A 16,634-nucleotide genomic window follows, 5' to 3' on the forward strand; every position below is an offset into this window, starting at 1 on the left:
AAACTTAAATAAAGGGAAACATTAATGTCTACTGAGCACCTGTTTATTAAACACTGTAAATGGATAAGCAGTGATTGTAGCATTGTCAAATTTTTTTTTGTAGTTTTGATAAGAATTGGGTTTTCTTAAAATGACATTTATTGCTTGACTTGTCATTCAGTGCTTGGCTGTTTTTTTAACCAATTGCCGACCAGCTCACGCCAATATACGTTGGCAGAATGGCTCTTCTGCGCAAACTGACGTACCTGCAAGTCAGTCCGCAAAAGCAGGATAACGGTCGCGCAACCACCTTGGGAGCATGCCCGTGGGTACCATGGACTCGATGTCCATCGGTGGCTCGCGATCGCGGCAAGGAGAGGCAGAATGGGGAACTGCCTATTTAAACAAGAAATTTCCCTATTTTGCCTAGTAACATGACAGATCTTCTGTTCCCTGTCATGTCAGTGGCGGTAGTCCATCCCCCTTACAGTTCGAACATGCTGAGGGAACACACTTAACCCCTTGATCCAAAAGGAAGGGGGGGGTGGTTGGTCTATTACGGTACTGATGAGATTAGAAGATCAAACGTAAGATTATAAGTATAAAACATAAGAAAAAAGTTTTATTGAATACAACATCAACAAGACACCTAAAAAGTGGACAAAATTAAAAATAGTAGCAACCATAGATAACAGATAACCATAGATAACCATAGATAACAGGGGGTGAAGAAACACAATGGGTTTGAGGGTCACGACAATGATCTTGACTAGTTTCGCGGTCGAAACCGCTTCATCAGAAGGATGTCTAAAATAAAATTGACAATCAGTCAATGGTTTAAACAAATAAATAACAAAAATGACAATATATTAATTGGGGAACTGGGGCACAGTTCCCCAATTAATATATTGTTGTTTCTGTTATTTGTTTAAACCATTGACTGATTGTCAATTTTATTTTAGACATCCTTCTGATAAAGCGGTTTCGACCGCGAAACTAGTCAAGATCATTGTTGTGACCCTCAAACCCATTGTGTTTCTTCCCCCCCTGAGGGGACTACCCCTTTGGTGTTATGTATGGTCGTTACTATTTTTAATTTTGTCCACTTTTTTTACGTGTCTTGTTGATGTTGTATTCAATAAAACTTTTTTCTTTTGTTTTATACTTATAATCGTACGTTTGATCTTATCAACTCACTAGTACCATAATAGTCCAACCGCCCCCCCCCCCCTCTTTTTGGATCTCTCTATACCGGGGTCCATTTTATGATTTAGTGTTAGTCACCTTGGACTTTGCAGACACTTTTTCACAGATTCTTCATATATTTAATTATTAATTTTTTTTTCACATTTGTTTGTGAATTATTAGTGCATTGCAGCGCGGCTATATATTTTCCATATTGTTTAGTGTGTGTATTTTGCATATTTAGTTGTGGCAGCTGTTGCACATTTATAATTGTCATTTTGTCTTTCTTATACACTATAAGATATATATTTTTTTCCTTACATTTGTTTATATATGAACCTGACAGAAATTACAGTTTTTAAGGTGGTTCTGAAGGCAGAAGTTTTTTTAAAATGAATGAATTCTATGCATTAAGATATTAAAAAAAAAAAAAACCTCCTGGGTGCAGCTGCCCTCCTTATACTATAAATGCCCTTGTATAATTTTTACCTATAGGTAAGCCTGTAATAAGGTATCGTAAATACCTCCTAAAAGTGCACTGTTCAGAAGATCCTTACCTTAGATGCAGGCGGTGACATCACCGCTGCATGTGCTCTGAAGTAACGGCATACCTGTGCTGTTCCTTCAGAGCCCTGCCCTAAACAGTGACTCCTGAGCACATACGCGGAAGTGATGTCATCACCGGCTCAGCCATTCATATCCGTTGATGCCCACGAACCCGGAAGAAAAACCAGGTGAAGATGGAAGCGCCCTCCGTGGTGACAGCACACTGCTAAAGGGCTTTGTTTTCAGGCACGTCTGTTGTAATATGCTAGTATGCGATGCATACTAGCACTAGAAAGTCTTAAAGTGGATGTAAACCCTTGCATATACCCAGTAAAGTGAACAGCCTCAGATGATACACATAGATGAAACAAATCTTCCTACATAAGTTTTACTTGTATATGTGCTGTTAACTTTCTAGACTGTTTAGAACATGCACATTGCGTTATTATTATACACAATTTATATAGCACCAACAGTTTACGCAGCGTTTTACAATGTATTGGGGGACAGCACAATTGCTGTTCAATACAGAAAGTACAGAAGGGCCCTGCTCGTAGAGCTTACATTCCAAAGGGAGGGGGTGGTGGTACAAAACGTAATGGCTGCGGAGAATGATTTGATGGTGGTGGCTCGAGGACAGTTGTTAGATGGGTGTGGGATAGGCTTCCCTGAATTGAGTTTTCAGGGATCACCTAAAAGTGGAGAGGTTAGGGGCTGATGGGACATATTGGGGGAGGGAGGTGATGATTTGGGCGATATCTGCAGATGAGGTTGGTGATGTAGCTGGGGACGATGTTGTGAATGGCCTTGTATGTTTTGGTTATTATTTTGACTTTTATACGGTGGGGTAGGGGAAGCCAGTGAAGGGATTGGCAGAGAGGAGCAGCAGTCATGGATCGGTTAGTGAGGTGTATTAATCTAGCAGCAGAATTCATAATAGACTGAAGGGGGGATAGCCTGCGTAAGGGTAGGCCATTATGGAGAGAGTTACAGTAGTCAAGTGCTTTGTGGTGTCATTACTCAGTAAGGGTCGAAATCTGGAGATGTTGCAGAGGTTAAGACGGCAGGATTTAGCCAGTGATTGGATGTGGGGGCTAAAGGAGAGGTCAGAGTCAAGGATTACACCCAGCACCCTGGCATGTGTGGAGGGACCAATGGTTGTGTTAATATTAATGGTAAAGTAATGGGGGGGGGCAGGAAGGAGGAAATATAACAAGCTCAGTTTTAGAAAGATTGAGTTTGAGAAAGTGGTGTGACATCCATACCGCTATGTCATTCAGTAAGTTTGAGGTCCGTGAGGAGATCGAGGGGGTGAGTTGAGGAGTGGAGTGATAGATCTGGGTGTCGTCGGCATAGAGGTGGTATTGGAAGCCATGGGAGGTTATCAACTGGCCCAGGGTAGAGGTATAGAGTGAGAATCAGGGCTCAAGTCCTGCGGGAACGCGTGGGAACAGAGTTCCTGCACCTTTTTCACAGCAGGAACGCAGTTCCCTTTGCAGGACTAGAGCAGCTGAGAGCAGCCGAGCTGCCCGAGCCAATCCTTCACTAAGCGGCGATGCCCAGCTCGAGTCACTGTCAGGGGCAGGCGAACCTTAGTAATCCTTCGTTACTGGCCGCTTCCTGTATATGGATTCATCGGGTAGTGTGTGGGTATTCCGTCACTTCCTCGATGTCGCAATGTCTCCTGGGAGCTTTTGTCATTATTCCCAGGAGACATTGCGGAGGTCTGGAACTTGTTTAAAGTTCTTTCTAAATCCCGCGATAACTCGTGGCAGACCTCCGAATGTCTCCTGGGAACAATGACAAAAGCTCCCAGGAGACATTGCGTCATCGAGAAAGTGACGAAATACCCGCACACTACCCGATGAATCGATATAGAGGAAGCGGCCAGTAACATAAAGGATTACTAAGGTACAGTGGATCAAAAAAAAAAAAAAAACATGCGGTTTAGTAATTATGCATATGAGCATATCATTTTTTTTTGGTGGGGGAGTGGATCTTGGGTGGCAGTTCCCACACTTTTTTCCCCAGGACTTGACCCCTGGTGAGAATAGGAGGGGCCCAAGGACAGAGCCTTGGGGTACCCCAACAGAAAGAGGAAAAGGAGGGGAGGAGATTGAGTTGTGACACTCAAAGTGTGCCAAGATAGGTAGGAGGAGAACCAGGATAAAGCAGAATCACGGACGCCAAGTGAGTATAGTTTGCTAAGGAGGAGCAGGTGGTCAACTGTGTCAAAGGCAGCAGAAAGGTATAAGAGTATGAGTATGGAGTAATGACCATTGGTTTTAGCAGTGAGTAGGTCATTGGTGCGTTTTAGCGCAGTTTCAGTAGAATGTTGTGGGTGGAAGCCAGACTGTAGGGGGTCGAGAAGGTTGTTGTCTGTGAGGAAGTGACTCATTTGGTCATGGACAAGGCATTCGATGAGCTTGGAGTTAAATGGGGGCAGGGAGGTGGGTCTTAAGTTATTCAAACAGGTGGGGTCTAGTGAGGGTTTAAGTATGGTGGATAACCAGTGCATGTGGGGAAGGAAAGGCGTCGGAGGAGAGGGAGAGGTTGAAGATGTGGGTTAGGGAGTTTAGGATAGAGCGGGAAGGTGGTCGCAGCAGTTGTGAGGAGACAGGGTCCAGGGGACAGGTAGAGGTGGGCCATGGAGAGGAGTTTATCAACTTCATTGGTGGTAACTGGGCAGGAGGAGAGTATTGAGTGTGGTGTTGGACCTGATGCATTGGGTAGGGGAGGAAGTTGAATGCTGGATATCTCCTTGCAAATTGTGTCACTTTAGCTTTTGAAAGGGTTGGCAATCTGTTGAGCGGTAAGCAAGTTGGTGGATGAGGGCAGTAGAGGGTGAAGTAAGGAATAAAGGATAGAAAAGAGTTGGCAAGGTTTTTTTTACGCCATGCTCGCTCAAGAGCACGGCTACGTCTCTTGAGACTTCTGGTGTCATCTGTTTGCCAGGGTTGTGGCAGATGGGGCCCGGTTCTTCGTGTAGAAAGAGGAGCAAGTATGTCTAGGGAGGATGACACCGTGTTACTGTAGATGGTAGTGGTTAGGTCTGGGCAGGACAGGGGTGCAATTTTTTTTTGTCGTGGAAGGCCATCAGTAGCAGAGTAAAGAAAGGAAGGGTTGAGGTTGCGAAGGTTTCTGTGGGTAGTGGTTTGTGGGTTGGCAGCATGGGAAGTAGGAGACGAGAGTGTGAAACTGATAAGGTTGTATTCAGAGAGAGGAAAGGGGGTGTTAGGTTGCAGGGAGTGCAGCGATGGGAGAATACAATGTCGAGAGTGTTGCCGTTGGAGTGAGTGGTGGATTGTGTCCATTGTGTTAGGTTAAGTAGTTGAGAAGTTGTTTAACATTGATTGGAATGTTAAAATTACCTAGTATGATGGCAGGCACTTCAGAGGAGAGAAAATAGGGTAGCCATGCAGAGAAGTCATCCAGAAAGCGTGACACCGGACCAGGAGGCCGATAAATGACTGCAACCCTCAGACAAGCTGGAGAGAAAAGACAAATGCAGTGCATTTCGAAAGAGCAGGGGGAAAGAGAGGGAGGTGCGAGAAGAACCTGGAAGGTGCATTTTGAGGAGAGGAGAAGTCCGACACCACCTCCTTTTTGTCCACTAGGTCTGGTGGAGTGAGTCCAGAGGAGGCCACTGTGGGACAGGGCAGCTGGAGAGGTATTGTCAAATTCCTGGAGATAGGTTTCGGTAATAGCAAATAGATTAAGGGTTTTGGAGAGGAAAAGGTCATTGACAGAAGCTAGTTTGTTAAAGACTGAGCGGGCATTCCAGAGGGCACATGAAAGAGGTGGGCTGACTTGTGGAATCAGGGGAATTGGGATGAGAAGGTGGGAGTTATGACTACTGTTGGAAGAGGTAGAGAGACAATTTTGGCGTTGGGAATTGGGTGTGGGAGGGCCAGTGTTTGGTGCAATGTCCCCAGACATTAGGAGTAGTAGGAGGGTGAGGGTGCATTGGATAGAAGAAGATCCTGGACTGCCGCACTCCTTAAAACGATGTCTTTATTGTACAAATTAAATCCAAAAAACAACCAAAGCGATGCAGTCAAAATAAAGTGAACAACAGGAAAAGGGTGGCTGACATGTTTCACATCATGTGATGCTTACTCGTAGGGTGAGGGTGGTAAGGCGGGAGTGGGATTTATAGGAGGGCATATTGGAGAGGTTATACTGTGTGGGCTTAGAATGAGTAGGAGGTGATAAGTGGAGTAATATTGAGTGGGCAGAAGAGAGGGAGATATGTACAGGTTGCAGGCTGGAGGGGGGTTAAAGAATTGAGTTAGAATTTTCTCTTCCTGTTCCACCACTGGGTTTTGATTCTTGGCATACACTGTGTGAGAACTGATTGGAGGAAAGGGACACTCTCCTCTCCACATAGGCAAGTAAACACTACAGATATATGTGCCCAGCTCAAATTTCATGAATCGGGTTTATATCCACTTTAATAAATTGCTGATATCTGTGAAGCTGATTTCTTTGGATACTTTTCACTTTTGTTAAAAAAAAAAAAAAAAAAAGGAGCAATTAGTAAGAAAGTTCCTAGAGCAACTATATAAATAGACAACATTGATAGTTTCTTCTAAAGGAGCATATCATTCATTTATACCTTTAAAAATAGGCTACACGGAATAAATTTATGTTCTGAAAAACAAGATGTGATCTTTACCTTATACATTTCCCATTATAATCACTTGAAGTGCATCAACCCTTCTTCATGTAACATAACGGATGGCATTGCATGCCTAGGCACAATGACATGATTTTTGATCTATTTCCATTATATTGAATGTAAAACACATTATGCAAAATGCACCAAAACACAAATGTGTTAACTGGCCCTATAGAGCTAAATATAGTGGTAGATTCCTTATATATATATATATATATATATATATTTGCATCTGGGTAGCAGAAAGTGGTTGTTTGTGTACCTTGAGGGGGCTCTTCTCATTTTGATACCTCTTTATGGGCTGTAGGTGTTGCATCAAGTATCGTTATCAGCTGCAGCAGTATTTATGCAGCCTAAAGTGTAAAACCTTTTTTTGTTAATTTTGGATAGAGTTAGGGAGGGTTATAACTCCTGACAGTTTTTTTGCCATTTCTGTTGGGGACAATTCCCTTCACTTCCTGTCTTTATAGCCAAAGCAGGAAGTGAGGGAAAATTCCTCTAAAGAAAGGGAATCCTGGTGTGTTGCCAGAATTGGTGTTCCCATTGGAAGATTTCTCCTCTTAGTGTTCTGTGTCAACCCAAAAATTGGAATTTTCTTTTACTTTCCATTTCAATAATACTCCCAGATAGCAAGGATAACTTGACACAGATTTGTGACAGTGTTGAATTGTAAGCCTGTTAACTTGCAGCACACTTTCACTTGAAAGTCCGTCTTGCTCAGCGACGGCACCCAAACCTGAAGGATCTGGAGAAGCTCTGTATGGAGGAGTGGGCAAAAATCCCTGCTGCAGTGTGTGCAAACCTGGTCAAGAACTACAGGAAGCATATGATCTCTGTAATTGCAAACAAAGGTTTCTGTACCAAATATTAAGTTCTGCTTTTCTGATGTATCAAATACTTATGTCATGCAATAAAATGTAAAGTAATTACTTAAAAATCATACAATGTAATTTTCTGCATTTTTGTTTTAGATTCCGTCTCTCACAGTTGAAGAGTACCTATGATAAACATGACAGACCTCTACATGCTTTGTAAGTAGGAAAACCTTCAAAATCGGCAGTGTATTAAATATGTGTTTGCCCCACTGTAGGTCACATGCTCATAAAAAGCCCAAAAGTGTCACCAGTTGCAATGGAGGAAGGATGAGCGAGGGAGCATGGGTAATGCGAGTATAAAGGGGTGAGCCCTTTAAAAAAAAAACTCTCATGGCAAAAACTATTGACATTCCTAAGAAAGTGGAGCACTGCTCTTCTATTTCATGAGGTAATCATGACTGATGCCCTCAAATTCTTGGGGACCCCCTCTCAAAACACCAGCCAGCTTTTGAGAGGCTCTGTGATCTTCTGCACCTTTTGAATAGCATGATAAAAACTGTTTTTTTTTTTTTCTTGGTCAACCTCATTTTAAATATTCTAACCTTTGTTCATGAATTTTTATATAACTGTTCTAATAATAGCATTAATCTTCCATTGTCCTGTCCTGCGCTATATCTCTTCTTCTTTCAAAATTTAGAAGAGATCTTTTTTTTTTTTTCAGAGAATACAGAATACAGACAAATTTTTGATTTTCTAATGCTTTCATCTATTGCTGAATCAGGTGGTGGGGGGGGGGATAATATTGTTTGTATTCAACTAATGAGTTTAAAAACAAATAGATTAAGTTAGATAAAACTGGCAGATAATTGGATTTATTCAATTGAAACTCTCAATTCAGCAATCTCTAAAGCCAGGCACACACTAGTTTTTGTTTGTGCAATCCCGCGGGTTGCACAAAAAAAAACGGTCAGCTCTGGTTGAAGCCGCTGTACTAACCATGCAAGGTTAGTTCAGTAATCTCAGCCGCTGAGATGTTGTGTTCTGACAGGGGGATGCCCCCCTGCCAGAACCCTCCGATCAGCGCTCTCTGCTATTGGCTGAGAACGCTGATCAGGAGTCAGTCGGCTGCTGGTTTTCCAGCATGAACATCCGACAGACCGACATACAGTACACATGGGCAGAATGTCGGATAATTTGAACCAGCAAAGGTCTCCTGACATTCTGTTGGTGTGTACGTGGCTTAATTGTGGGGTCTTTCTGAATGCAGCCCCTGTGAAAATTTCTCTTATTTCTGTGTGGCCGACAATAAAATATATGTAAAATCTCTCCACAAGGGCACATTCACACAAACTGTTTTGTGTTAATGCATGTTACATGTGTTGGTGGTAAATGGCACTCCAATGTGCCTCCAGAACACACATGCACTGTAATGTCCTGTACAGGCAGTCCCAGAGTTACATTGCATACGACTCAAACTTACAAACGGAGGGAGGCAACAAGAAGTGAGAGGAAATCTACCCCTAGTAAGGGAAATTCACTCTTGTAAAAGCAATCATGGGAAAAAGGTGTCTCCACTGAAGATTTATTGTCAATCCTTGTTTCCACAACAATCCAAAATTTTCAAAATCCAATTGTCACAGGGACAGAAAGTGAGGTGAAATCTCTTGAGCAGGGGCACAGACCGCAAAATGTTACAGGGGTGTTAACCCTTCCCTATGCCATCTAATAAACTTAAAAATATTGTTTTGGGCTGGTGTTACACTTAAACAATGTACCTGTTCCAACTTGCATACAAATTAAACTTAAGAACAAACCTACAGAACCTCTTGTTTGTAACCTGGGGACTGCCTGTAGCTAAAATGTAATGATTGCTCTGGTCCAAGTAGTAGTATTCCAGTGGGAAAGTTGAATTGGTAATGTGGAAAGATAAGGAAATATCATAGTTCATATAGGTTTACTGCTTTACCTATCAAAGAATTTGTAAATCTGTACTTCCAAACTTGTGATTTACATTATTAGCCTATTCACAGCCATGAATATCATTCTGCTGCATTAGGTCAGTTTTGATTTACTGCTTCCTGGATCACCTACCTGCCAATGTTACAATCGGAAGTGAAATATGATTTCTAAATCAAGACATACATGCCAATATTGTAGTATGTGTGTGTAAACTGGCTATATGGAATTAAAACTCCATTGGCAAGAAAAACTAAAACCTATATGTATTTCAATTATGTACTTAGATATTTTCCTGAACCTCTGGATAAAAAAAAAAATTGTCCTATTTATAAGTGTCACAGATGTGCGCTGCCACAAATTTCTAAAATTACTTTTACAATCACATTAAAATAGAACTATAGACAATTTTTTTTTTTTCGTTTTGGATAAAGTAGGTTATAAACCCCTTTTTTTTTTTTTTTTTTTTTTTGTGGCATTGAGATTTACCTTCACTTCCTGTCCCATAGCCAACATAGGGCATGAGAGGAAATCCCTGCAAATTGAATTGATCTATTTGGGGTCACCAGGACTAGTGTTCCTGCTGGAAAATCCCCCCATTATTACTGTTCTGGGGACAACCTAAAATGTTAGATTTCTTTTACTCAATTTTTCTGCTGCTGGAGCCCACAGTAAGTTTCTGATGTGAAGAGCAAACTATGTGATTGCTGGTCTTTGTGATTGGCCAGTGGGGTGAGGGCCAGTTGCTGTGATGGGGAGACCCTGGCTTGAATGCGGGACTTCTGACTTGATGGTGGGCCTCTGTTGTAAAAGGGGCTCTGATGTGATGGAGGGACCTCCTAATGTGAATTAAATTTCATCAAGGGGTTGTCTTGGGCTCAGGTTTTCCATTCATAAGTAACTTATGTTTTTAAAATTTTAGACAGGGATGCCTCCAAAAGTTTGCATACTTTTAAAGGGTGATATGATTGAGAAATGCTGTGCTATAGAAGGTATGCTGCAATGATTTTCCATGCATATAACATGCAAGATCAAATGTCTTCTATAGGGCCATTGATTTATTAGATTAGAAGCCAAGACAAGTCCGCTTGCTCCTCTCACAGAATTTCATATATTTAATGCCTGTATAGGTACATTTTTACCAATGCAGACCTGGACGAGGCATAGGCTTAATAGATCCAGGCTACTATAGACCCATACTTTCATTTTTGTTTATATAGCAAAAAAAAAATCTAATCTGTTATAAAACATCCAAAAAAAAATCGAATTTCTTTATAAATTTAGGCCAAACTGTATTCTGCTACATGTCTTTGGTAAAAAAAAAAAAACATCCCAATCAGTGTGTATTTGTTTTTGTGAAAGCTATAATGTCTGGTATAATGGTGTGTGTGGGTGTATGTATATGTGTGTGTGTATATATATATATATATATATATATATATATATATATATATATATATACATAAATTTGAAACTTGATCAATTCTGATGGCCTATATGCGAGGACAATACAAATAACCCCCAAATTACCCCTCTTGGAAAGTAGACAGCTATTTAGTAAGAGGCAAGGCAAGTTTTTGAAGTTGTAATTTATTGTCACAATTTTTTGGAAAATTAAGATTTTTTTAACATACTGTCACCAGTGCAGTTCAGCATCATCATATGACTGGAGAAGCAGTGATCATAGTTAACTGGTGAACACATGTTAAATTTATTTTTTATTTTTACATACTTTTATCAGTGCAGTTACTATTACTACTCTGGGGGGAGGGGGGCAGGCGATCAGGGATTTTTTTATATTTTTTTACTATTTGCTGTTACAGTAATAATCACAGCAATGTTTTGATCTGTCATTAATGGGTTACATTCATAACGGCTGTGATTAATATTGTGATGCTGAGATTGGCCCACAGCTTACATGCTGATCATTTGATAGCATAGCGATCATGTGACACCCCAGCCACTTAAAGCGTGCTGGGAGCTGCAATCTGCTGTGTCCGGTTCACACAGTGGTCGTGGGAGTGGCGCACTGCGCACACCCCAGGGGTTGTGTCAGTGCACATGTGCAGCGTGATGTACAGGTATGTCTCCTGGCCTGTAGCTGCCACCCGCTCACAGTAAAACTATGTAGGCAGGTGGAAAGTGGTTAATTCTAACATGCAACATTTTTCCAGAATGTAAATTTCTATAATTTATGTAATGGTTGACCTTGTTCATGTTTCAAGGGTCAAAAACGACATTTCAATACAGTAGTCTAAATCTGTTTATTATTCATGAATAAACACAGACATTTCACAGTAAAAGTATTATGGCATGACGAAGGCTACTGTACTTATTTTGACTGTGGGTAAGGTATTACGAGGAACCAGTAAAACCTATATATTATTTTTAGCTCTGTTTTAAAAATAAGGGTTTTTCATATCTCACATTTAGCAATAGACACAATTTGCTCCATTTATCAGCATGCCTAAAATGTAGCGCTCTCTAGTGCTTGTGCACTAGAGAGCGCTACATTTTAGGCATGTAGCAACCACATTTTAGGCATGTCGCAACCACGTTGATTCAAAACATTGGTTACTATAATGCAAACTAGACTATACTTATTTCTTGCACTTTGATAAATATGATCTCACTGTGAACTAGATTGGGGAAAACTAACTGTCACGGTTAAACCTGTAACTTCTTAGCAGAAAGAGTCAACAGTGGTTCTGAAGGAGGAGATTCAACTCTTATATAATCAGTTAGTGGGGATACAATAATGATCTCTTTCTATATCTGATTAACCTGTTCTGTAGATTCCAATATGTATTGGGGTGAAAGGAGAATAGAAACATAATCCAGAAGAAAACATACTTATGTGTAATGAGCAGCTTTATAGTTTATCTGCAGACAGTCTTAAAAGTCATTAACATGAATGAGTTTTAATCCCTTATTTTTTTTTCCACTTTGAGAGCATGATGTATAAATAGATTTAATGAAACTGAAATGGCTCATCAAGTAATGGAGCAGTATGATGAGAATGAAACGTGCTGGTAGCGTACCTTAACTTATCCTGCTGCAGTTCAGCCTGATTTCAGCTTAGCAGGTTTGACGATAGTTTGGTCTCATTTCCGTTGCCCTGTGGACCGTTAACGGGTACTGCTTTGGTATCTTCTAGTAGGTGGTATTAAATAAGAAGACAAAAAGGTGCCTTTTAGACATCAGGGAGTCCTTTCAGCCACAAAAATAAATAGCATATAAACCATTGAAGAAGGAAAAGCAAGACTGAGGTATTTATCCCATTTTCTCTTTTATTCTTGTTCTCTACCTAAAGACCTTCTGACCTTATGCAGAAGATCTGGTGGAGGTAAGTAAGGAGAAACTTGCTCCTTGTACACAGCAATGTTCTCTTTAAAGTCAGGAGGCTGGTTCCACACAATGGGTGCAAAATATAGTTTTAGAAACCACCATTGATCACAAGTCTTCTCTCAGTGAGGTAATTGGGGTCACAGACAGAATTTAAGTAGACTTCCAGTGTTTTGCTGCCTTCTATTTTTTGTTGTAACACACAGGTACCAGTATTCTGGAAATTCAGTTGTCAAATCACAAGTGGCCCTTAAGCCAGCTGAGGGTTGCTAATACTGGAAATTCTTCTTATTGCAAAGTAGGGAAAAAGTTAAAAGCCACAGTTTCCATTTTAAACAAGCTTGAAAAAAAATTAAAACATCCAGTTGTGCTTTGTAAATGCAGAAGAAATACCGGGAGTAGGGCAAAATTAAATGACAAAAATTAACAGGGTTGGAAGGAGATGGCTTGATCCAGATAACTTTCTTTAGCAGTCTCCCCGGTCCTCAGCAGTAGGGGAGTTTTTGGCTTGGACAGAGGAAGGCTTCTCCCAGTCATCCTCGTCAAAGCCATGAAAAGTAGAAGTGTCGCTTTCTGAAGTGGAACCGAATAAGTCCTCTGCGTTGTTCATCTCCTCCTTCCTGCCTTCTCTTCCCAAATGAGCTGACATGTATGATGAATATATCAGCACAAAGGTTAAGTAACATACATTCAAAGATCAATGCATATCAACTAGCACAGCCACACCAAGACAAAATCAAATGCAAAAAAAAAGCATTCATATTCAAAGGTTAAAGTGAATCAACCATCTATACAGATTGGCAGCAAAAGGGTTATTCAATTAAATTTACTTTGAAAGGACGCCAAGCACACTACTTTAGGTATTGGGTTGTTTGTAAACTGCTCATGGACGATTAAGTTACCATTGGATTTACCAACATTTAAGTTTTTCCTTAACTATAAGCAAACATTTCTAACAAAAGGCACTATCAAGCCTATGTATTTGCATCAGCTTAACCGCAAATGGTAACCAAACACACCAAAGCTTAGAGGCATACGTACAGCAATATTCTTGTTGAAAATTGTTACTTAAAGATGCATGGCCGCTGTACAAGTAGTACTATGATATTGCAAAAATGTCAAACTCAGACATTTCTATATATTGTAGCATTTGCATTAGTATAAACTGTGTGCCAACTCTTGGCAAGCTCTATTGGTTGCATTCACTCCAGTTCAATTTCTCTAGAGCGATTTTACCAAAACAAAAAACCTTTCCCAGTGAAATAAGGTTATGTGGATTCCACAGTTTTTGCACAATTTGCCTCTATTTTGGTCAAAAATCTCACCCACTTTTCTGAACCGATGGTTTTAATTCATACATCACAGAACAAGGTTTTCCATCTTAATTTTGGAATGTGTAAATAATCTATTGCTATAAACTGGCATTTAGGGGTATGGAAGAAAGGAATGCGTTCTAGATCATTATCCCTCTTTCATAATGAATTACACTGGGCCTTCCCCTTGTCAGACTCGATAACTATTTACACATGTATTCTGCATTACCATATTCTACTTGGATATTAGTTTTTCACAATGGTAATAGACATAAAGATAAAAAATGGCCCAAATATTTAACGTGTGTGATCATCTGTGCACATAAAGCTGACTGCACATTGCAGATGGCTGTATTTTTTTATTAATTCATAATTTATACTGCAGAGTAACTACCGTATTTAACCACTATAATAGGATTACAGTAGGACTGAAAATAATAAACTTGTGTTGTGCATAGCCAGGGATATTTTATTATAATGTCAGGGATATAGGTTCAGATGTTTACAGTTGGTCATTTGAGGGGATTTTATGATTAGATTGTAAAAATGTTTTGTGTAAACGTACAAAAAGATGTTGCCAAAATAGATGTAGCAAATGATACCTAAATTATCATATGATTTGCTTTAATTAACATCTTGGCAATTCATTATTAAATGGAACACACATGAGGTGTGGTGATTTAATTTCCAGAATGCCCACAATGTAGCACTATGGTGCTGAGTGTCACAGCCATGCATATTTCAGCAAGTTCTAACTTGCACTGGGCAGAGCCAGATTTTACAGAGTAGTAGAAGAAATAACATGTGTGCATTGTCCTGTTGGTGGATAATGAGTTATAGGAATCTAGAGCAGCGGATTAACATCAAATTTTGGAGGAAGCTTTGCAAGTGCGAGGGAAATTTTAGCTTATGGTGAACATTCCATGACGAAATAAAGTGTTTTTTTAATAGTATAAGCGTTTAAGGGCGGGAAAATGTCCACAATAATGCAAGAAGTGGGCAGCCAAAGATGCACATTTGGACAGAGTTCATAGAACATGGTACAACTATCAAGCAGCATTGTTACTTGGAAATTCAGAACATTTTATGGAAATAGGTTTGAAGGAAAAGACCGGAACTCTGGCCTGATAATTGTATTCTCCACCACAACAATGCTTCTGCACGTGATGAGTTAAGTGTTTGCAAGTTGCTGGCCCAGAAATTATTTCTGGAACTTGAACCACCACCGTCTTCTCTTGACTTGGCAGCCTGCTTCTGGCTGCTTCCAGAATAAAAAAAAATATGCCTTAACCACTTCAGCCCCGGAAGGATTTTCCCCCTTCCTGACCAGACCATTTTTTGCGATACGGCACTGCGTCGCTTTAACTGCCAATTGTGCAGCCGTGTGAGGTTGTACCCAAACAAAATTGATGCCCGTTTTTCCCCCCACAAATAGAGCTTTCTTTTGGTGGTATTTGATCACCTGGTATTTTATTTCTATTTTTTGCGCTATAAACCCCCCAAAAAAAGCAACAATTTTGAAAGAAAATATATATTTTTTTACTTTTTGCTATAATAAATATCCCCCCAAAAAATAAATACATTTCTTCCTCGATATGGCCGATATGTATTCTTCTACACATATTTGGTTCGCACAAAAGCTATAGCGTCTACAAAATAGGGGATATATTTATGGCATTTCTATTATTATTTTTTTTACTAGTAATGCCATTTTTTTATTGTGACTGCGACATTGCAATGGACACTTTTGACACTTTTTTTGTGACCATTGACATTTATACAGCGATCAGAGCTAAAAATAGCCACTGATTACTGTATAAATGTCACTGGCAGGGAATTAATTAACACTAGGGGGCGATCAAGGGGTTAAACATGTGTCCTAGGGAGTGATTCAAACTGTGGGGGGATGGGACTGCCTAAAGGAGACCGATCGCTGTTTATACTTGGTATGAACAATAGATGTATCGCCTCACCCCTGAGAGCCGGTTCACACAGGGGCGACCTGTGATCTGACTTGAAGTTGCCCCAAGTCGTGTGGTTGAGAAAATCAATGGAAGTGAATGGAGCCGTCTTAATACACACTACTAAGGTCGCTCCGACTTCAGAAAAGGTTCCTGTACTACTTCAATCCGACTTCTAGGCAACTTGTAGCCATTGATTTCAATGGAAGTTGCCTCAGAAGTCTGATCACTGTCTTAACTGAAGCAACAATACAGGAAGATAACATACATTTCTCAGGCAAACCCCTCCCTCCCACAGAGCTGATTGTTGTTTGACTGGCCACTGGAAAGCCTCCTGTCCTGGAGGCGACTTGAAGTTGCCTTGTAAGTTGCCTGATAATTCATACTCAAGTCGTGTCCAAGTTGTCTCCCAAAGTCGTGCTGGAAGTCGTGTTGCCCCTGTGTGAACCGGCTCTCACAGAACGGAGATCTGTCTGTTTACATTAACAGACCTACGTTCTGTGTCTCCCAGAAGCGATCGCGGGTGCATGACGAACATCGCGGCCACCGGGCACATGCATCAGCTCTGTTGTCCCCTAGTGATCTTATCGATGTTTACCTACAGTGATTTGTCCATGGTTAAAAGTACGCAGATTTGATGACATTCCGGACATTCAGTATGCTGCGACAATGATACTGTGTAGCTTTCTGGAAAATGAATTCCAGGATTGTTTCTGGCAGTGCCATCTAGAAAAGTGCATTGCTTCATGAAGGAACTATTCTGAAGGTGAGAACGACCAGTAGTGTATAAATAAGCAACATTTTTTATTTTACAGTTAATTCTAGGGATTAAAATTGTCACGCCTCGTACATT

At 40.5% G+C, this 16,634-nt stretch overlaps 1 protein-coding gene across 6 annotated transcripts in view; it reads right to left on the reverse strand.

Annotated features, from left to right (window-relative positions):
- The window catches only part of DPF3 (double PHD fingers 3), a 354,464-nt gene that overhangs the window by 42,872 nt on the left and 294,958 nt on the right, over positions 1-16,634 (reverse strand). For 2 of the 6 annotated variants that reach the window (XM_040333671.1, XM_040333672.1), the window contains one exon: positions 12,433-13,149. The exons of 2 other annotated variants lie outside the window; for them this stretch is intronic. In XM_040333671.1, the coding sequence (XP_040189605.1) occupies positions 12,974-13,149 (176 nt within the window). In that variant the 3' untranslated portion in view covers positions 12,433-12,973. Of the gene's footprint in view, positions 1-11,574; positions 12,316-12,432; positions 13,150-16,634 lie in introns of those variants that run through there. 2 more of the 6 variants (XM_040333675.1, XM_040333673.1) reach the window with 2 other exon arrangements.

The sequence above is a fragment of the Rana temporaria genome, chromosome 13 (assembly GCF_905171775.1).
Source record: "Rana temporaria chromosome 13, aRanTem1.1, whole genome shotgun sequence".
NCBI classification, from domain to species: Eukaryota; Metazoa; Chordata; class Amphibia; order Anura; family Ranidae; genus Rana; species Rana temporaria.